Source organism: Leptopilina heterotoma, unplaced genomic scaffold, assembly GCF_015476425.1.
Source record: "Leptopilina heterotoma isolate Lh14 unplaced genomic scaffold, ASM1547642v1 Lhet_44, whole genome shotgun sequence".
NCBI lineage: Eukaryota > Metazoa > Arthropoda > Insecta > Hymenoptera > Figitidae > Leptopilina > Leptopilina heterotoma.
The window spans coordinates 637,872-659,806 of record NW_025111084.1 but is presented as its reverse complement, the minus strand read 5'-3'; the positions used below and the strand labels follow the sequence as shown (position 1 = coordinate 659,806).

Sequence of the window (21,935 nt, the reverse complement as noted above, 5' to 3'; positions counted from 1 at the left end):
ATATCTTCAAGGAACTTGACAATTTTCAAAATTTAATTGCGAAAAAAAGTCAATAATTTTTTTTTTTTACGAGAAAATTCGTGGAGAAACTTTCTTGGAATTTTCGTATACTTATGTATAAATAACTTTTCTTTTTTCTCAGCAAATCAATAAGATAAGATTTCGTGCGTATATCATTTTATTATTCAGGGAAATTTTTTTCTTCACCGAAAAAATAAATGACAGTTTCAAAAGCACTTGTGAAAATAATAATATTATCGTTGGGAAAAAAAAAATTTTTGTTTATCCGAGACTTGCATTGTAACAATTAGATGACTAGGAGAATAATTTTTTAATTAATTTTTAAATGGATAATTTCCATCTCAACCGAAACATTATTACTTTGCAAATTGCATATTTTTAACTGTGTTCAATTGTCTTGATAAACTTCCATTGTCATTTGGAAAATACGCTCTCAGAATTAATGGGAATGAATTTTTTTACAATTTTTACAATTAATTTTTGATTACAAAAAAAATCAACAAAAAGTAAAATGATTTAAAATATATTTAAAGTTCAAGAATAATTTTACTTCAATTTCTTTTTTGCGCAAAAAAAAAATACTTTTGTCTTGGAAAATTATTTTGAAAAATTTGGAATTTTTTTTGGAAAATTTCCTTTTGGAAAATAAAATCTTTTCGGAAAAAATTCTTAGATAATTTTTGTGAAAATGAAATTCTAGAAACGTCAAAGGCAACGTGACGTCAATAGACGTCGATTTGAAAACGTCATTTCTATCTCAACGGAATTTCATCAAATTACGTGAATACAATTTCGTCTTACCACCTGTTTTTTTGGCAGCGCCGTGTTTGAAAAGTAGGTCGTTTGGAGAAAATATAGAAAATTCTAAAAATATTCAAAGAAAAAAAAATCTTTCGCCAAAAATATAGTTTCTACCTTTTCGGACGAATTTTATTTTTAGAAAAAAGAATAAGTATTTTCGAGTAAAAATCGAAATAAAAAAACCTTCTTGAAAGGAAGGTATTTTTTCTCGAAAAGAAAAATCCACATGTTTGTATGCAACCTGATATACGCGACTGCTTAACACTCAACAATAAAAAATGAGAAAAGAATTCTGTTTCGTAAATTCAGTTTGAGAGTAAAAAAAAAGATATTTTTAGTAGACATTATTTTTAATATTTTTTTATCTGAATAGATCATTTTTGTCATCTTTTTTTCATCACCCTATATTATCTATTGTTAGAGATTATATATAGAAAGAAGAAGAACCTTCCTCAAGAAGAAGAATTGTTTTGATTCTTAGTTTCTCCATTTATCAACATTTTTTTTTTATCTCGAGTTAACTTTCGACAAAATTATTGACGATTTTGATGATTTTTGAGAAATCTCGTGCTGCTCATGAAGACTGGGTTTAATTTGGGCAATTTCGCGATTTTTCGAATATTCCGTTATTGACGATTCATCACTGTAACTTGAACATGACGTTTTTCTTCTTCGATTTGCAAATGAATCGTTACGCCAGTAAAATGATGATTTTTTCATTGTTTGGAGTCGAGTTTTTGAATTTCTTTTGCCAGATGACAAATAGGGCATTTCTTTTCCTACTGAAAGTGACGATGAACTGGAAAAAATAAATAAACTTTGATAATAATTTGTCCCTTTTTTGAAAAATCAATTTTTTGGAAATTAATTTTTTTATGAATATTTATTAAAATAAATTTTTAAAGAAATATTTAAACGTATTTTTTAAAATATTTAAAGGCATTTTTTTTTAATATTTAAAGAAATGTTTTAAAAAATATTTAAAGAAATGTTTAAAAAAATATTTAAAGAAATGTTTTAAAAAATATTTAAAGAAATGTAAAAAGAAAATATTTAAAGAAATAATTTTTTTAGATATTTTGTACCTGGAACTACAACCACAAGGAGAAGTTTGATGAATTAATGGACATCTCGGAGAATCGTCCTCGGAGGAGAGGCAGGAGCAATCTGAAGGGCAATCCTGAGGAAGAGGTTTCCGTGTAATCTGGAAAAAATATTCATGGGGTAAAAATAATATGTAAATCATTTTTAAATAATTTTTTTATTATTTTACGTACTTTTCATTCTCTATATTTTTTTAATTTTATTTAATTTTCTGCATTTTTTTAATTTTATTTTGTTTTCTGTATTTTTTTTTATTTTCTATTAATAAAATTCTAATTTAATGCTTTGAAGATTAAAAAATACGAAACATTAATTAAACCAAATTGTTTTCAATTAAAAAATATTTCTTTTATATTTTTTTTAAATAATTGCATTTTTTCGAGAAATGTTATTAATTAAGAAAATAATTGAAATCTTGGTACGAATTTGATTAAAATTCTATTAAAAATAAGTGAGTAAACAATTTTTCCAAAATTTTTCCAAATATTTAAACTTTTGCAAAGAATTTTATTAATTTAGCAAAAGAATTACATTTTTTTAAAGTATTTAATTAAATTTGTTTCTTATAAAGAATTCTATTAAAATTTTTCAAAATAATATCATTTTAAAAAATAATTGAATTCTCTCGAGAAATTTCTTTACAATTTTTTTTAAATTATTGGATTCTTTCGAGAAATGTTTCTAATTAAGAAAATAATTGAAATCTTGGTACGAATTTGATTAAAATTCTATTACAAATAAGTGAGTAAACAATTTTACAAAAATTTTTCAAAATATTTAAATTTTTGCAAAGAATTTCATTAATTTTGAAAAAGAATTACATTTTTTCAAAGTATTTAATTAAATTTTTTTCTTATAAAGAATTCTATTAAAATTTTCAAAATAATAAAATTTTTGAGAAGAATTTTATTCAAATTCTTTAAAATAATTATATTTCTGCGAAGAATTTGATTAATTATGAAAATAATTTAATTCTGATAAATATTTTTATCCAAGTTTTTCAAAGTAATTAAATTTCTCCGAAGAATTTTATTTAAATTTTCTAAAATAATTGAATTCCTGCAAAAAAATGTATGGAAACAATTGAATTCTCGCGAAGAATTTCATTAAAGTTTTTGAAAACAATAAATAATTAATTAGTAAATTAGTTAATAATTGAATTTTTTAAAAGTTTGTATCTGAATCTATTGGAAAATTAATATTAATATTTTTAAATAAAATATCTTTTTAATCTGCCCGCTAATAATATTAAATTACATTTCAATTGCAGAAAGCAGAGTATTTAAGAAATTACGATAAAAATTCTCAAAAGTATAAACAAAAGGAAAAAAACTCATTTCTGGCAGTAATATTAGAGTAAAAAAAATTATAGAGTACTTTGATTATAAAATAAAGCAAGATGACGTAGACGATGATAACCAGTGCTGTCATGACGTAACCAAAAACAACAATTCTGATGAGAATGTAACTCAAGATTTTGGAACAACCATGAGAGTTAATTGTTTTCACATCTGCTTCTGTCATCTGAATATGGACGCAAGGCAGCAAAGAATGAATATCACAGCAGCTGAAAGGCACTCCATAATTCCTAAACTCTTCATCTGGATTTATTGCCCGTAGATTCTTCTTCTTACGCGCAACACGTTCTGATTTCTAATTAATTATGCGACAAGTATATTAATTTTCTTTCCTTAAAATTTAATTTTAATTTTTTCTTGCAACAAAAAAAAAAAAAAGAAAAGATGATCAAATTGGATGAAATGCAATTTTTTTTCTTGCAACTTTTCCAAAAAGAAAAATATTATCAAATTAAATTTTAGTTTTTTATTTCATGGGAAAAAAACGTAAAAAATATTTTTTAACGCAAGAGAAATATTACGAAATTAAATGAATAAAATTAAATTTTAACTTTGATTAAAATTAAATAAAATTATAATTTAATTAAAATTAAAATTTCATTTAATTAAAATTAAACTACCATTTAATTAAAATTAAACTATCATTTAGTTAAAATTAAATTTTTATTTTTTATTCCACGGGAAAAAAATATTTTTGAACGAAACAGAATAATTTAATTAATATTAAGGGCAATATTTTACCTTCCAATCGAAGTACCAGTCCGTGTAAGTTGTGTGTCCACAGCATTGCAATTCAAATTGAATTTCATCCAAATTATACTTGTAGTAATTGTCGGTGAGATAATTGTGCATTGAAAAATTGAAGATGCCTTTTATTGTGCTTTGTTTAACGCTTACATGATAGGCAATCGAGGCTAAGGTCACTATGTTCAGTATAGTACATAAAACTATTATTAATACTACACACCTCAAGAGAATTTTCACTTTCGAATAACGTGGTTGTTCCTGTCGTCTGAAATATAGAAAAAATAAAACACCCATTGTATTATTTTTCAGAAAAAAAAGCGAGTCACATTCATAATTTTCTATTTCTAAATACTTTTCTTTTGTTCTCAATTTTTGTCACTTTCACGAATTTACTACTTTTTCAATAATTTAATAACGGAAAGGAAAAAAAGAATTCCCATAAAAATTTAGCCGAGGTCGGTCAATTTTCAATTTATGTCTATAATTCCATTGTTGTATTTTTTAAATTACCTGATTGCAGATTTAGATCATTTTATTTACTATTAATATATATTGTTATTAATTTAAAAAAAAATTTAAATAATATTTTTAAAAATAATAATAAAAATTTTGAATTCTAATTAAATTAAAAATTTGTAATTTTTTTGCCATGTGTTAAAAATTGAAATGCTAATTTTATAGGTATACTTGCGAATGGAGGAAATTGCGGCGAGGGCACAAGGAACTCCAAGGGCAACATCGACAAAACTGAAGATGACAGATTTTATTGCACCGGAAAATTGAAGAACCGGAAATTCAATTACCATTTCCAGTGCCAATAGGAAAAATCGTTTGATCTCTAATAATATAAGACTGACAGCAATTCTTCGTCCAATTTTCGATTCCCAATCGCAATTGCAAATAGTGCAGGGACTCGGAGGGATTATTTGATTATTTCTTGGAGAATCTGTCAGACAAGTACACGAATCGTCGTTCGCCATTCAGCCATCTGTGAGAATAAAACGGAAATATCGGTTAGTATGTCTAACAAAAAAAAAGAAATATTTAGTAAATTATTTATTTGCCAGAATTAACATAAAAATTTAATTTTTGCCTTTTCTTTAATTATAAAAATTTGAAAATTTAAATATTAATGAAAATTGAATTTAAATATTGACAAATATAACAAATATTTATTTTAATAGAATTTGTTCATATTTTTGTAAATGAAGTACAAAATTGTAAAAATAATACAAAAATATTGTAATTTTTATGAATTAAAAATTAAAATTGAACAATTTAAAGTAATATTTTAGTTTTAATATTTATTAATATTTTAAGTTTAATAAATTTAATAAATTTTTAATTAAATTTTAATTTCAATATAATTATTAGTATTTTCATTTCAATGTTTATTAGTAGTTTCATTTGAATATTTATCAGTATTTTTATTTCAATATTTACGAATATTTTACCTCTTATTTTTATTAATTTAGGTGAATAAATATTTACCTACCGAATAAACAATTTTCTAAATTGAAAATGAATTTTACTCATTAGTGAGCAGCTTCTTTTCGAAAATAAAAATAACTAAATTAAAATTAATTATTCTAAATATATTGCCAAATATTCAAGATTTAGAGGCAAGAATAATTTTTTTTATTGAAACAAATTGATTCTAAAGAGTAAATATTAACGATGAAAATATTGTCTCTCACGAGACAAGGAAGAAGGAAATTTATTTATTTCTCGAAGAGACTTAATGTAAACTTTAAACAACATTTTAGCTTTTTTTTGCAGCATCAGAGAAATTCTTTTCGTTCCAAACAAATCATTTTTTTTAACTTTAGAAAAATATTGTTATAGATACAAAAAAAAATTGACGTTTCATTAATACGACTTTTCTGTTTAGAATCTAGAATTCTGTTTAGAATAACTATTTTTCAAACTAATCTCAGTTATTTTTCAATTAACTGAAATATTTTTACTTCTTCAGATTTAAAACGAGTCACACTTTGGTTATTAAGAATAAAACTTGAAAAAAGTTTACTATTTATTAATTTTAATATTTATTAATATATTTTTATTTCGTAATATAAGCGAAATAATTAAAGTCTCGATGATAAATTAAATGATATGAATTAAATGTATGACCCCCATATCCTGTATATAGAAATATCAGATCTCAGATGTCATCCTTGTAGAATGAGATAATTGCGGAAAAAAGTAAAAAAAAAAAATAAAAAAACGGGTATAATGACCGTGCAATTAGCCTTTGCGAATGACCTTAATTCCACTGGCATGCAAACGAGTCTCCTCTCAAGCACGAATATGACGAATTTCTGTTTGTCTTAAGTGTCTAAAATCCATGTGCGAATTGTGTATTTAAAAAAAGAAATACACACAACGAATCTTTATTTTCTCACGACTTCTCAATTCCGGTTTAGTAACTTTTTTTTTAACGGAAGTACCAAATATTCACGATTTTTATTTTTACTTTCATTTCATTTCTTTTTCCGCATTAGAAATTATTTTTCGAAAAAAAGGATAGAAAGTCTCTTTTTTTTATTGATTAATTATTATTAGTTACTTATTACTATTATTAAAATTATTATTTATTTATATCCTTAATAATTCAATTTATTAAAATTGAGAATTTTTTTTATAAAAAAATTTCAAGTATTTCAAGTTCTCTCGAAGAATTAGAAATTAAAAAGGAATACACAAAATATAATTTTAACTGTTTATTAGTAAATAGAAAAGTGACCTAATTATGTAATTTTTCATTTAGATTTTAATTTAATTTTTAATTTTGATTTTAATTTAATTTATTAAAATTTATTTATATTTAAATTTATTAAATAACTTTAAATCAAACGTAAATAAAGTTGCATTAAAAATAGTAAATAAAAAGACGTATAAATTTTTTAATTTCGTAAGAAAAAACTCACCGGAATCCATATTAATTAGAATCAGTTGTCAATTTTAAATTAAATTTCCCTAGAAATTATTTAATTAAACATTTTTATAACTAATTAACTTAAAAATTATTTATCAATATAGAGTTGTTAGAAATGTGTGACAGTCAAAGTATAAACTGAAACTGAATCATAATCGATTTTATTCACGTCGATCTTATTTTTTTTAACCTGCAAAAAAACTGTCTTGTAAAAAAATTGAAAAAAATTAATTAAAAATACTCTTTAATTTACAATTTGCCACACTAATTATTACCAATTAAAATATCTTAAAATAAATATAAAAAATGTGATAATTGAATTATTACAAGATAATGAAACTTAATTCTAATTAGGATAGACAATTAACAAAATAAATTTTTTTAATAACTTCAATCACTTTATTACTAATAATTCGTTTAGTTTTTGCTATTTCTTATAAAAATTTCCTAAAATGATTGTTTTTTTCTCGAAATAAATATTGAATTCGTTCTTTTTATTCTAAAAATAAATTTCACCTATTTTTTTTAATAATAATAAAATAATGGAAATTGTTGTTTATTCTACGCAACATAAGTAAAAGGGCGAAAATATTTTTTAAAAATACAATAAATATGATACAAAAATTGAAAAATATTACAATGCGATGATTTTTAGATTTGATGATATAAATGAAATTTTTCTTCATTAAAATGAAAATTATTTTATAACAAATAATTCACAATTACAATAATTATTCTCGCCCTCTCGCTTTTACTTTTCTTTTTAACACAAACTTAAGAGTAAAAATTCTCTAATAATCACTTTTTAGTGAATATTTGGAATAATATTTTGGTTTTTAATCACGATTTGTTTCTTAAAAATTCTTCATTCATTTCTTTAAGAAATCTAATTTGTTTCTAAAAATTTTTGTTAAAAAAAGCCTTTTTTTTGCAATTTTCTTTACGTTTGGAAATTAAGCTTCGTTAGATTTGTTTTTAGTTGAATTTTTCTTTTAAAATCAATGGAAAAATTGATTTTCTAGATAATAAGAAAATGAATTTTTCTTTAGAAGAAAAAGTTGAATTCATTCATTGTGAAATTTGACAATCGCCTTTTTTCCATAAGTTGTATAGAGCAAAATCGGATAATTTTCTGTGAGATAAATTGCAAGCCTTAGGAAATAATTGAAAATTGCTCGAAAAATCGATGACCACCAATATTGCGTTGGCATTAAATATTTGTGAACGTTCAATTGTAGATTCAGTAATAATTTGCTCCTAAATGGCAGCGAAGATGTTTCTGAAAAGAAAAATAGATTTTCAATATTCAATTATTCATTATAAAAATAAAGAAAAATTATATTTTTTCACAAAAATAAATAGAGAATTAAAAATTTTAAAAAAGAGAATATTATTTGAAAATAAAACATAATTTGTAAAAAAAAAAATAAAATTTAAAATAAATAATAAAATAATGTTAGGAAAATTTTTATTAAAAAGTAAATTTACTTAATTTGAAAAGAGAAGTGAAATAGAAATGAAAAAAAATGAAATAAACTGAAAATTATACCATTGACAATGGAATGATTATTATTAATTGTTGCAGATGTTGCAAGTTGCAAAGTAAACGCAGTGAATGCCTTCGGATCTAAAAATGGAATAAGCGGCCACATTGCCTCAATGAGAATTCTTCCCATGTCGTCAAATTTTTCATTTCCCTTCTCGAAAAGTGGAATAAAAACTTCGTTTAGAAGTAGTCGGCAGAGAATTCGACATTCCTCAACAGTTCCAGTGCAAAGATTATATCTAAAAGGTAAGAGAGAAAAAAAATCGTTACTCGGAGAATATAATTAGCAGAAGAAATAAAAAAACAAAACGAAAATTGAAGAATTAATTAATAATTAGCAATTAATTAATTAATTATTATTATTACGCAAATTATAAAATTTTTTGTTATAAAATATAAATTTTTCAACAATTTCAAATTCAAAATTTTAAAAAATCACTCATCAAATACATAAATTATTATTTTCAAAAATTATATTACAAAAATTCTTCGGAAGAATTCAATTATTTTTATTAAATTGTAAAATTCTTTGCAGAAATTCAATTATTTTTAATACAATTTTAATAGAATTTCACGAAATGATTCAATTATTTTCAAGAATTTTATAAATTCTTCGAAACAATTTAATTATATTTTCTAAAATTTTAATAAATTTTTCTCAGGAATTCAATTATTTTCATAAATAATAAAATTCTTCGAAAAAATTCAATTATATTTAAACCTGAATAGTATACATTTTTGCAGGAATTCAATTATTTTCAATACAATTTTAATCAATTTTCCCGAAAGGATTCAATTATTTTTTAAAATTTTTAATAGAATTTTTCGAAAGAATTGAATTATTTTCATATTTTTTGATAAAATTCTTCTCTAGAATTGAATTATTTTCAATACAATTTCAATAAATTTTCACGAAAGGATTTAATTATTTTTTAAAAATTTTTAATAGAATTTTTTGAAAAACTGAATTATTTTTAAATTTTTGATAAACTTCTTCTTAGGAATTTAATTATTTTCAGTACAATTTTAATAAATTTTCACGAAAGGATTCAATTATTTTTTAAAATTTTTTAATAGAATTTTTCGAAAAAATTGAATTACTTTTTAAAATTGTAATAAATTCTTCACAACAATTCAATTATTTTCATAAATAATAAAATTTTTCAAAGCAATTGAATTATTTTCAAATTTTTTGATAAAATTCTTCGCAGTTATTCAATTATTTTCAATACAATTTTAATAAAATTCAATAATAAAATTTTTAATTATAATTTATTAATAGACACGAATATTTTTAAAAAAATTTTGTAATTCTTTGTTTAATTCAATTATTTTAAAAATGTTAAATTAAAATTATTTAAAGAAAACCACATTATTTTCAAAAAAACTTCAAGGAATTCCTCAAATAAAATTTAATTTTTTGCAAAAACTCTAATAAAATTTTTTAAAAAGAATTTAATTTTCTGTCAGTAATTTTAATCAAATTGTTTTGATAGTAACATTATCTATTAATTATTAACAAAATCGATTAATTTAAAAAAAGTAAAGAATTTTCTTGAAAGAATTCAATTATTGTCAAATTTATTATTTATTTTTCAAAAAAATTCAATTAATTTCTAAAATTTCAGGCAAAATTCTACAAAATAATCCCATTATTTTAAAAAATAGTAAAATTTTTCGAAAAAATTAAATTATTTTTATAAATAATAAAATTCTTTTGAGGAATTCAATTATTTTCAATAAAATTTAAAATAAAATTCAATAATCAAATTTTTAATTATAATTATTAACAAACACGATTATTTTAAAAATTTGAAAGAAAAAAAACTTGAAAGTTCATAAAGTTCAATTACTTTTAAAATTTCCAATTAAAATTATTCAAGAAATTCCATTATTTTAAAAAAATACAAAGTAATTCTTCAAAAGAATTTAAATAGGATTTTCAAAAATTTTGATAAAATTCCTCACAAGAATTCAATTATTTTTAAATATATTGATAAAATCAACAACTAACTTGAACTACGAACAAATTATATAGATGGATAGATTAATTAATTAATTAATTATTAATTAATAATTAATAATAACTTTCAAGTAAAAGAAAAAAAATAAAATCCTTACTTTTCTTCCATTCCTAACATATATCCAATCACTCTCCAAAAGTGGACAATTCCTTCAAGTTCTTCTTCTGTCGCCTTCACACCCAATTGTTCAGCAGACATTAAAGTGAATCCTATAAATCCAAATTGCGTGATTGCCATGTCAGTTTGCGTTATTCTTCGGAGACCACTCGAAGAACATTTTCGCGAAGCTGAACAATGTTTTCTTCTCACAGTTCTCAGTGAATTGAAGAACCTGCCAGGATTTTTTTTATTAATTAGTAAAGTAACAATAAGGATAAAAAAAAATTCTAAACATAAAAATACTGAAAATAATAATAAAAATACTAAAAATAATAAATAGAATAAAAATAAATAACAAAAATAATATTTTATCATAAAAGTAAGATTTTGCAGAAATTAATAAAACATTTATTTCAAATATTGAATTTTAATTCCAGTTAAAATTTAATTGATTCAAAATTTTATCAATTATTAATTTCTAATCGAAGAAATTATTGAACTATAATTTTAACTGATCCTATAATTTATCTCTATCTATTTTTATCTAAATTATTTTCCCTAACTTGATTTTCCTCTTTTAGATCTCATTTCAATTTTAACTGTAATTTATGTAAATTTTTATTGCTCTAAGAATAGTGGAGTCATTAAAATTCGTGAATTTCAATCGAATCTGAAAATTCCTCAACGACCGTTGATTATTCTCAGTATATGGATAATATAAAGAATTTCTTGCGAATTAATAAAAAAAATCCCAATTCACGTGAAAGAATTTTTTCTAAAAAAAATTTTTTTTTGTATTTCAATCAATTGAAAGTGAGAATGAATTTTTCTGAAATGAAACAATGAAAATGAAATAAAAAAATTTTAATAATTAAAAATTAAAATGAGATCATTAAAAAGAGGTGAAATTAAAATCAAATTTTTTATTAAATTATTATCATTATTATTATAATTATTTATTATAATTATTAGACAATAATTAAATTTAAAAAAATTTTAATTTTTATAAATCTTTTTTTATTTATTTAATTATTAACTTTATTCAAGAAACACTTTTTTCTTAAAGTTTTACATACTCTTTTGCTTCCAGGGGATCCTTCTCGTACCAAATGAAAGTGTGAAGAATCGTTGAAAAATATCGTCGAAAAGCTGCGCACGGCGTGCCACTTTGTTTAGTAAATATGAGAATATCTAAAATCGATGGTATTGCCAATAATGTCAATAGTCCCGAGAGTTTAGCTATCATCATCGTGAAGAGATTATTGTGAAAGCAAATTTGGGCAAATTTGAATTTCTTCGCATCATAATAAGGAGGTAATTCCAAATCTTCCTTATCTTCATCAGCCGGGACTTGTGTTCCTTCTTTCAACAGAGTATGAAGTTTCTTTCTAATTTGATCTGCAAAAAAATAATTTTCAATCATAATATTCAAACAAAATTGTTCACAAGAACAAAAAAAAATTAATTTCAATTTATAATTAATAAAATAAATTTAAATAACAATTGATTAAAGAAATTCAATAGCAAATTGGTAAAATAAATTAAATAACAAAGAATTTTAATAAAATCTTTAAAAATCCTAATTAAATTCTTCTTCTCTTCTTGTGAAGAATTTTACAATTAATAAAAATAATTGAATTGTTCCAAAGAATTTATTAAAATTTTAGTAAATAAATGTAAATTTTATGTAAATATTTGAAAATAATTGAATTCTTTTAATTTTTTTATGAATATATTTCAAAATTGCATTGAAATTAATTTCATTTTCATACAGAATTTTTTTTAAAAAAAATTTTGAGAATAATTGAATTATTTTTAGAGAATTTAAAATTCTTGTTGAAATTGAATTTTATAGAAATTTTTAAAAATAATTATTAATTCTTTCGTGTAAGTTTATTTAAATTAGATTTAAAATAATTTAATTCCTGCAAAGAATTTTAGTATTTTTAAAAATAGTTGAATTATTTCAAAGAGTTTATTAAAATTTTAGAAAATAATTGAATTTTATGGAAATATTTGAAAATATTTGAATTGTTTTAAAAATAATTGAATTCCTGCAAAGAATTTTACTATTATAACCGATAATCCTGTAATTGGTCTTTGTGACTGTTGGATTTATTTCAATAAAGTTAAATTAAATTATTTATAAAAATAATTGAATTCTTGCTAAGAATTTTACTACTTATAAAAATAATTAAATTATTTTGAAGAATTTATTAAAGAATTTAGAAAATAATTTAATTTATTCGAAATCTATTAAAAATTGAATTAAATAAAAATTAATAAAACAAACAATCAATAAAAAATTTTCCTAATTATACACAAAAATTTCCAAATAGAGATTTATTTTAATCTTGAACTTGACTCTGGAGATTAAAATATTCTCATTATGAAATTGATTCGTTATTAATTAATGCAGGTGTGAAAGAGGGATAATATTCAGGAGATTATAAATCTAAGATAATTTCATAACTAATTAAATTTTCAGTCACGTGAATAAATATAACACGTGATGATTGAATAGCGGGATCATTAACTCACATGTAAATTTACGTGATACGAATTCACATGAAAATCAAATCAAATGAAAGTTTTGACATTTTTACTTTCAATTCCAAATAATAATTTCATTTTCTGTTTATTGTAATAAAACAAATTTATCTTCGTTTCATTTAATTTTTTTTTTTTTTTTATTTTTTGTGATTGTTTTCTTCTTGATGGATAATTAAAGAAATATTTTAAGCATCTTTTTTTTCTCTAAAATGTAGAAAAAAAAATTTCGTTGATTCATGAAAATATCTATTTGACTACGTGACCTCGATACGAACTAGAAATTTGTCTACGTGACCTTAATCGTGTCCTCAAATCACCGGATTTTGTGTTAATAAAAATTTTATTAACTCAGGTCGGAACAGAAATTCCCTCTTATTATCGAATTCAGATTTAAAGTTTTATTACAAAATTGGTAAATTCAAAATTTTATACGCTACAAACGGTTAAATTGTATAATATTTATAAATTTACATTCACAGTCGATAGAAAAAAAAAATAAAAAAAATAGTCAAGAAATTAAAAATAGTGAAAAATAATAAAATTTGAAAATATATCCTGATATATCGGTAAAAATAGAAGAATAACAAAAGGAGCAAAATTAAAAAATATTAAATAATTAAATTTAAAATAAAAAATAATTAAAAAAGAGTTAATAAAAAATAATTAAAAAAAGAGTTAAGATAATTAAAAGAAAAAGTTAAAATAAAAGAACAACGAAAAAAGTAAATTTAAAAATTATGGAAAAAAATTAGATGAATAAAAATAACAAAAGAATAAACAAATATAGAAATTATGGTGACTTAAATATTTATAAGTACAAAAAGAAAATAATTCTGATAAATAATTAGCATTGTATTCCAAACGCATGCAAAAACTTGGATTTCCGAGATAACGAAACGAATGGAATTGTAAGAATAAAAAATTTATTTAACATGACATCGAACACGCATAAAAAAAGTTAAACATTAATTCCTGACAATCCGGTAGTAATGCAATAAAAATAGTGGCAAAAATTGAAAATGAACTTATTTAGTATTCAACGCCAATAAAACAGGTAACATCTGTGTAATGTTCTTGTCTGGAATTTATAATCAGGACAATTCAATAAATCTTGTACTAAATCACGAGTTTCTTACTAAATTACTATTTTTTTTACTAAATCAAAATTTTTTTTTACCAAAATAACAATTTTTTACCAAAATAATTTTTTACTAAAATACAATTTATTTCCTAAGAGAAAGAAAATAATTTTCAATTAATTTCAATATTACGAGCAAAGAGGGAATTTTTTTTTTCTTCTTCAATAAAATATATTCTACTTTCATCAGATTTTAAAATCATGAAAAAGAGAAACAATTATCAATAATTGCCACAATTTTATTAGCTTTAACAAAGTGTATTTTCTACTTTCACGTAAAAAGTATTTTTAACATTGCAGACCAACTTTCTTGAAAACATTATTCAACGTTCATTTTTCTTATTTTCATATTGAAACTGAATTATAATAAAAGAAAAAAAGTCGCTGGAAAAATTAGTTAATACGAAAATATTTAGTTTGCAATAAACAATAAAAAAGTAAATTCGTAAAAAAAAATTCATAATTTTTTAAAAATTATTTTAAAAACTCGGTAAATTAGTAATAAAAAAGAATTCATAACGAAAAAAGATTTATTATAAAAAAAAGAAAATTTTTAATAAAAAGAATTCGTAATAGAAAAAAATTTATAATAAACAAAGAAAATTCGTAACATAAAAATTCATAATAAACAAAAAGATACTTCGTAATGAAAAGAATTTATATAACAAAAAAAAAGATTTATTATAAAAAAATCGTAATAGAAAGAATTCATAATAGAAAGGTATTTATAATAAACAAAGAAAATTCGTAACAAAAAAATTCATAATAAAAACAAAGAAAATTCGTAAAAAAAATTCCTAATAAAAAGAATTTATAATAAACGAAGAAAATTCATAACAAGAATTCATAACAAGAAAAGATTTATAAAAAAAATTAGGTATAGAATTAGGTATAAAAAAAATTCGTTATAAAAAGAATTCATAATAAAAAAAAAAGAAAATTCGTAACAAAGTAAATTCATAATAAAAAAAAGAAAATTCGTAACAAAATAAAATTCATAATAAAAAGAATTTATAATAAACGAAGAAAATTCGTAGGCAATAAAAAAGAATTCATATCAAGAAAAGATTTATTATAAAAAAAAATTAGTAATAAAAAGAATTCATAATAGAAAAAAATTTATAACAAACAAAGAAAATTCGTAATAAAAGGAATTCATAATAAAAAAATTATCGATGTTACATAATTTTGTTTTTAAATTTCGTCAATTTGTAAGTAAAAATTAAGACAACTTTGCGATTCTATTTTTTGTTAAGAACGAGTTTTAAAAACTCAATTAACATAATTTATTAACAGAACACAACTAAAATTGAATTTATTTAAAAATTAAATTTCTTTTATACAAAAATGTGTGACTGTATTTATTTATTTATTTTTTTTTAATGAAAAAATCTCAATTTCGAAAAAATGTCACTTCGATGTTTCGAAAAAAGAATCCGAAGCAGTAGTTTCAGAAAAGCGGAAATTAAAGATTTTAATATAAAATATTTTTAATGAATTGAAATTAAATGAAAATTAAAGATCTAAATATTAATTTTTTTAAATTAAATTAAATTAAAAAAAACTAAAGATCTAACTATTGATTTCGATTTTTAATTTTCGCTCATTCTAAAAAAGATGTTTAAAGATCTGTCTTTCAAACACTGAAATAATCTCGTGAAACCGCAATTTGTTTATTTTTCTCTAATTGTCGGTTTGAACATAAAAATATGAGAAGTGCTTGACTTTCTTTTACGCGGTGGTTTTTAAGCGAAAAAAAAAATAAAAATAAAAAAAAAATGCTTGCATTTGTAGGTCCACAAGAAGAAAGCGATCCACCCATTTTGTCGACTAATTTGTGAGCAGTCATGCAAAAAAAAAAGAAGAAGAAGAAGATGAAGAGAACTTATTACTCAGGTGCAAAATGCCGAAAGTGAGTCGAGGTCGTACAGTTTCTACTCATGTACTTTCATTAGAATTATTGTGGTATTAGATTCCACAGTTGCATTATACAATTACAGGTAAAAAAAAAATCTATTAACTATTCAAGAAAAATTTTCCTTAAATAATGATTAAATGAAAAATCGAGAAAGATTTTTAAGGAATTTCACTTTAAAAGAAAAAATTATTAATTTTCCTATTTTTGAAAATTGAAACATAATTTCGTTAATTATTATTATTAAAGAAAAAAGAAAAAATTATTAATTTTCCTTTTTTTGAAAATTGAAACATAATTTCGTTAATTATATACCTATTAAATTAATTATTATCTAAGTGATAAATTTTAATATAAACATTTTTTTCTGTGTTTTTAAATTACACCTTTAAAAATTGGCCAATGACGAAAAAAAATTTGCACTTTTTATTATAACTAGACTGTTCGTGACTTAATTTTTTTTCCCAATTTCATAATTCTTGTGAAAGATGAGAAAAAAAGATTGCAATCAACCAGTTGTTTTTTTTTAGGATAACATTCCAAGGATATTTATTTAAATTAAGCCAATTTTAACCTTCAGCTTTTAGAGTCAATTAATTTCTCTATATATACAAAAAAAGATGAACATACGAATCTTCAAGGTTTGCTAAATGTTGAAATAAAAATTCAAAAAAAAAAAAAAGATTTGCAGTTTTTAAATCTTTCAAGTTATAGCTTTTTTTCTATTCTCAATTTTTTTATGATCGTATTTTGAATATTAGAATTAGAAACAGATTTTTATTGTAAAATAAAAAAATTCTCAAATTCTATCGATAAGAGAATTTTTTTTTCTTTTTTTTTTTAGCAAAATCAAATTAACATAATTTGTATAATCGAATAATAAATACTGATCCTGAAGGATGTTGCAAGCGTGATATTGCAAAATCATTAAATTTCTTCTTTTTCTACTTCGTTCAACTTTCACCGAATTTCATACTTGACTGGTTTATAAGCTTTTTTTTATGCTCTGCTTCTTTGTTCTCAAGATCAGAAAAATTTGGTAGGCATTTTTTTGCACTTTTTTTCAAAACTTGACAAAATCTAAGTTTTTTTGATTTAATTTTTTTTTTATTTGTCAATAATTGTTTCCGCCTCAAATAAAAGGGAAAAAGAAGAAAATTATTGGGATTAATTGTTAAATAATAAAATTTTTACCCTTCTTTGGTTTTTATTTTTAATTTATTGTAAAAATGTATTTTACAAAATCTATGTTAATATTTAATAAAATATAAAAATATTACAAGAGTATTTAAGACAGAATTTTGGTTTTTATTTTGAAGAATTTACTCTAAAGAATTTTTTACAAAATATTTTACAAAATATTTAACAAAATATGAAACTATTTTAAGTTTTTAATTTGATATATTTTGTATTTTATATTATAAATATTAAAAATATTACGAAAATATTTAAATGTTTGTCTGAATTAAAAATCGAAAAAGGGCAGAAATTTTATTATTCAAAATAACTATTTTTTTTCTCTGGTTTTGTTTCAATATTTATTCGAGGAAGAAACAATTATTTACAACTAACATTAAAAAAAAATTGTAAAATTTTGAAAAAAGTGCAAAAAGAAATTAAAAATTTACTCCAATTTTTATTTTATCAAATTTGACTTCTATTTATTAATGAAAAATTATTTTTTCAATATTTTAATGTTTATAATATGTATACAAAAAAATTATATTTACAAAAATACAAGAAAACAAAATATACAAAAATGTATTAAAAATGGACAAAATAGACAAAAATATATTTAAAAAAAAAAAAAAAAATTTCCAGTAATAAACTTAGTAGAAAAATAAAAAAATATTTAGACAAATTAAAAATTATAAACTAGTTATTCTTATTAAATTTTCGTAAATTTTGTCTAGTATTTAGATTTACTTTTCACTGGAGGAATTTAATAAAATAAAAATTGCATTTTTTGATAAATTTGATAAAATAAAAAAGGAGAAAATAGCAAAAAATAAAAAAAAAGTATTCTAGATTCTGTTTTTGATTATAATAAAATAAAAAAATTGAAATAAAGAAAAATTACGTTTGTTTTCTTCATTTCTATTTATAGAAGATAATGATTCTGTATAAGAGAATATTTTCCATAAAGTAATCTTTTTATAAAAAAAAAATTAAAACTCACCCTCGATAATTTCAGTTTCCATCGAACAGGTTTCACCGACATTTCCAAACGTCATTTTTATCCACCTCAATTATTTACCACTGACAATAAAACAAAACATCTACTTTTCAATATCTGTAATAAAAATAAAAAAAAATTTTATTACACAAAACAATGAAAACTGTAACAAACAAAAAAATAATAAAAAACAAAAAATTAACTCACAATTATCACAATAAAAATTTAATTCAAATATTTGAAAAAAATAATTGATCCTCTCAAAACAAAAGTTAAGAGGTCCATCTGCAGCTTCCCACGTGTGAAAATAGAGTGGACCGTTTGTTTGTTACACGAGACGAAAGTGTCTCTTGAGAAAAAGAATACTTATTTTCGAGTGAATCTAAATAAACTTTTCCTTTTTTTTTTTATTCCGTGTTACAATCGGCAAGTTCCAAAGGAAATGAGACTTCTATACGTTTTGACGTTAAGAGGAGGGCTGGTAGGCTTCGCTATTCGTTTTACGACATCTCTGGAGAAAGGAAATTTACTCCTTCTTCTCATTTATCTCTCCCTTCTCTGTGTTAGATATTTTTTTTTTTTTTTATCAAAAAATATATTTATTTGACGATTCTTCTATTATATGTTTGAATAATAAACGTGAAATTAAAGAGAAAAAAGAGGAAGAAGAAGAAATCTTTTATTAAAATACTTGTTTCTCCATTTCTTCGTGTATATAATATTCAACGAGTGATAGAAAGATATTTTTCCAAATTTGACAACATCTTCAGTACATAATATTCAAATTTTTGTGAAAATCTTCAGATATAATATCAATTCTATATATTGATTCGAAGTAAAAAAATTTTCAATTTCAGCACCAAATTTATTGATCCTCAATCTTCATCTTCATCCTAAAAATAAAATTAACAATTTTTAATTAACACATTAATTTTTTTTATTACATAAAAATTGCATTTTTTATATTTTCATAAAACGCTGAAATTCATATTTTTTATTTATTTAATTTTTCTTTATTCACTGTAACCTCGTTTTTACTGTAAATAAATAAACAAATAAATAAATAAATTGATAATATATATTAATAAATTTAATAATTAATTAATCAAATTTGATTAAAAAATATTAAGCTGAACAAAAGTTAGAACTTTTTTCACAAAATTCAAAAAATAAAAAAAAATGCAAATTTTTTATTTTGTCTCAAAATTGATGCGACACTATCAGTAACTAACTTTTCTGAGATAAATAACAAACAAATTTCATAACAAAATTTAAAAATAGACAATGAATCCAAATGTTTGCCAAAAAAATTTTGTCTCACAATCACTTAATTTTGAAAATTAAATTTTCAAGCTAAATATTCTTTTTGTTTAAAATCAATGTAAAATTTTGAAAAATTAAGTCTCAGGCTTCATTCAAAGAACATGTAAATTATTTCAGAAATTATGTTAATTTTAATAAAAACAAGTAAACTCGAGAATTTCTTTTTATGTTTCTAGAAAATTAATTAAATTTTTACGAATTCTAATTGTTTTTAGTGGATTAGAAAGAAAATATGTTAATTAATACATTTCAGAAAATAAAAAATTCTTTATAGTATTAGAAAAGTAGGATTTACTCAATTTTTGTATTAAAACTAAATTTTCTTAGTAATTTGAAATTAATTTTGAAAATAATAATTCAAAATTTATCAGAGAATAATTTATAAATTTCGAAATATTAAAAATCAAAATATTATACTCGTTAAAGACCGGCACAACAATAAATTGGTAGAAAATATTTAAGAAAAAAATAAACAAAAAATACTTTTTTGAAAATAGTAATTAAAATAATAATTTATTTTTTTCCTTTTCAAATCGTTTATACTGTAAATAAATAAATTAGTTAATAATAGAAAATATTTAAGAAAAAAGAAGCAAAAAATAGTTTTATAGAAATAATAATTTCTTCTCTCTTTTTCTTTAAAAAAAAAAATTTTTAAAGTGAGAATTATATTACTCAGCGAAAGTATAATAAATTATCGGTCAATAAATATTTAAATCAAGTGTGAATTATATTATAGAACTAGTGATAACGTGTCATGGGTATTATGTCAGATGTTGCAATTTTTTGTTACCTTTTTTTCTATTTTTGTCAATTTTATTTATTTCAAGTAATATTACCTACAAAAAAAGTTACCGTTTTCTTTAAATCGACTAATTTTTTTTTATAGCTGTAATTGTAAGGAGAGATTGTACATAAAAAAAGAATCTATAAAAAGAATATTTATATCTCTTAAAATTCCAAATTATTTAAAATTCCAAAATAGAATCAGTCAATTTCACATCTGACCTATAAATATTTTAAATCAGTAAAAAGTTATGAATATTTTTTTTTTCATCAATGATTTGAAAAATAAATGTTTACTTCTACTTTATTACTATTTTTTCTATTATTATTATTATCATTCTTATTAAAATTATTTTATTTTTTATTCTGTTTCATTTTATTTTTTTTTAATTTTAATTTTATTTTTGTTATTATTGTCTTATTATAATTAAAAATATAATTTACTATTATTACTATTTATATTTACAATTTTATTGTTCGTATGAGTATTATTATTAATTTATTTATTTATTTATAGACGGGACGAGCCCTTTCGTATTAATATCGTAATAATATAATTAATATTATTTTACTGAAATTTTTTTACTGAATTATTGCAAAATTAGATTTACTATTTTTTTTACGTTGAATTGAAATATATTTTCCACTTTTTAAGTTTTAACAAAACAAAAATTTAAAAACTGTTAAAATCCTTACTCCTTTTCTGTTTAAATTCACTTCTCCAGATATCCTTGACTTTTACAACTTGGAATTCTCACATTATTTTTTAAACACTGCACATTCACAATATTATTCACTTGGAAAAATCCTCACAAATAAAAACAATTTCTATTTAAAATAAATTATCAAAATTGTCCATTTCTTTCGTACACTAGTGAATAAATATAAATATACACAAGAATATTGAACATAATTAAATTCTTTGTCAGAAAAAAAAATTTAACTGTGAATTCATTAAAATTTGTTTGTTTTTTTTTCGAAAAAACCAAAGAGGACTATTTTTGAACGAAGTCAGTGATCTTTTCGTTTGCTTGATTGAGCGCGTATCGGCGAAAGCGTTGAGAAAAGAGCTCAGGAATTGCTCTTCGGAACGATCAGAAAAGCGAAAGTAGTATTCTATCTAGCGTAAAATGGCAGGGGAACGCAGTGCCTTTACAGAATTTATTTTCAATGAGATACTCTGCAGGAAAACTACATGTTACACGCACTTATGCGTACAAGTGAAAGTGTATTTTGCGCTCTATATTAAAACTGCAACAAATAAATTTTAAATTCTCTAAAACAAAAAAAAAGAAATACTTCACTAGAAAATTTACCAATTTCCTGAAAACGTGAAAAAAAATTATTATTATTAACAATAAATTAAATAAATTATTAATTATTAATCGATTCAAAATTATTTTGGA

At 21.3% G+C, this 21,935-nt stretch overlaps 2 protein-coding genes and 1 long non-coding RNA gene across 3 annotated transcripts; 1 reads left to right on the top strand and 2 right to left on the bottom strand.

Moving 5' to 3' along the window:
* Window positions 1-626: 626 nt before the first annotated feature.
* LOC122506821 lies at window positions 627-5,011 on the bottom strand. Its single transcript, XM_043619167.1, has 5 exons — window positions 4,719-5,011; window positions 4,026-4,296; window positions 3,304-3,579; window positions 1,908-2,026; window positions 627-1,621 (listed from the first exon to the last, which is right to left on the bottom strand). Exons 1-5 carry the CDS (start codon window positions 5,009-5,011, stop codon window positions 1,330-1,332), a joined length of 1,251 nt encoding a protein of 416 aa, XP_043475102.1. The 3' UTR covers window positions 627-1,329.
* Window positions 4,907-16,937, top strand: LOC122506826. Its single transcript, XR_006302039.1, has 5 exons — window positions 4,907-5,044; window positions 8,555-8,761; window positions 11,729-11,952; window positions 16,124-16,329; window positions 16,775-16,937. It is a non-coding gene; the product is annotated as an uncharacterized LOC122506826 (long non-coding RNA).
* LOC122506822 lies at window positions 7,466-21,747 on the bottom strand. Its single transcript, XM_043619168.1, has 7 exons — window positions 21,226-21,747; window positions 18,628-19,313; window positions 18,424-18,537; window positions 11,715-12,036; window positions 10,637-10,870; window positions 8,519-8,754; window positions 7,466-8,248 (listed from the first exon to the last, which is right to left on the bottom strand). Exons 3-7 carry the CDS (start codon window positions 18,476-18,478, stop codon window positions 8,034-8,036), a joined length of 1,062 nt encoding a protein of 353 aa, XP_043475103.1. The 5' UTR covers window positions 18,479-18,537; window positions 18,628-19,313; window positions 21,226-21,747; the 3' UTR covers window positions 7,466-8,033.
* Window positions 21,748-21,935: the final 188 nt, after the last annotated feature.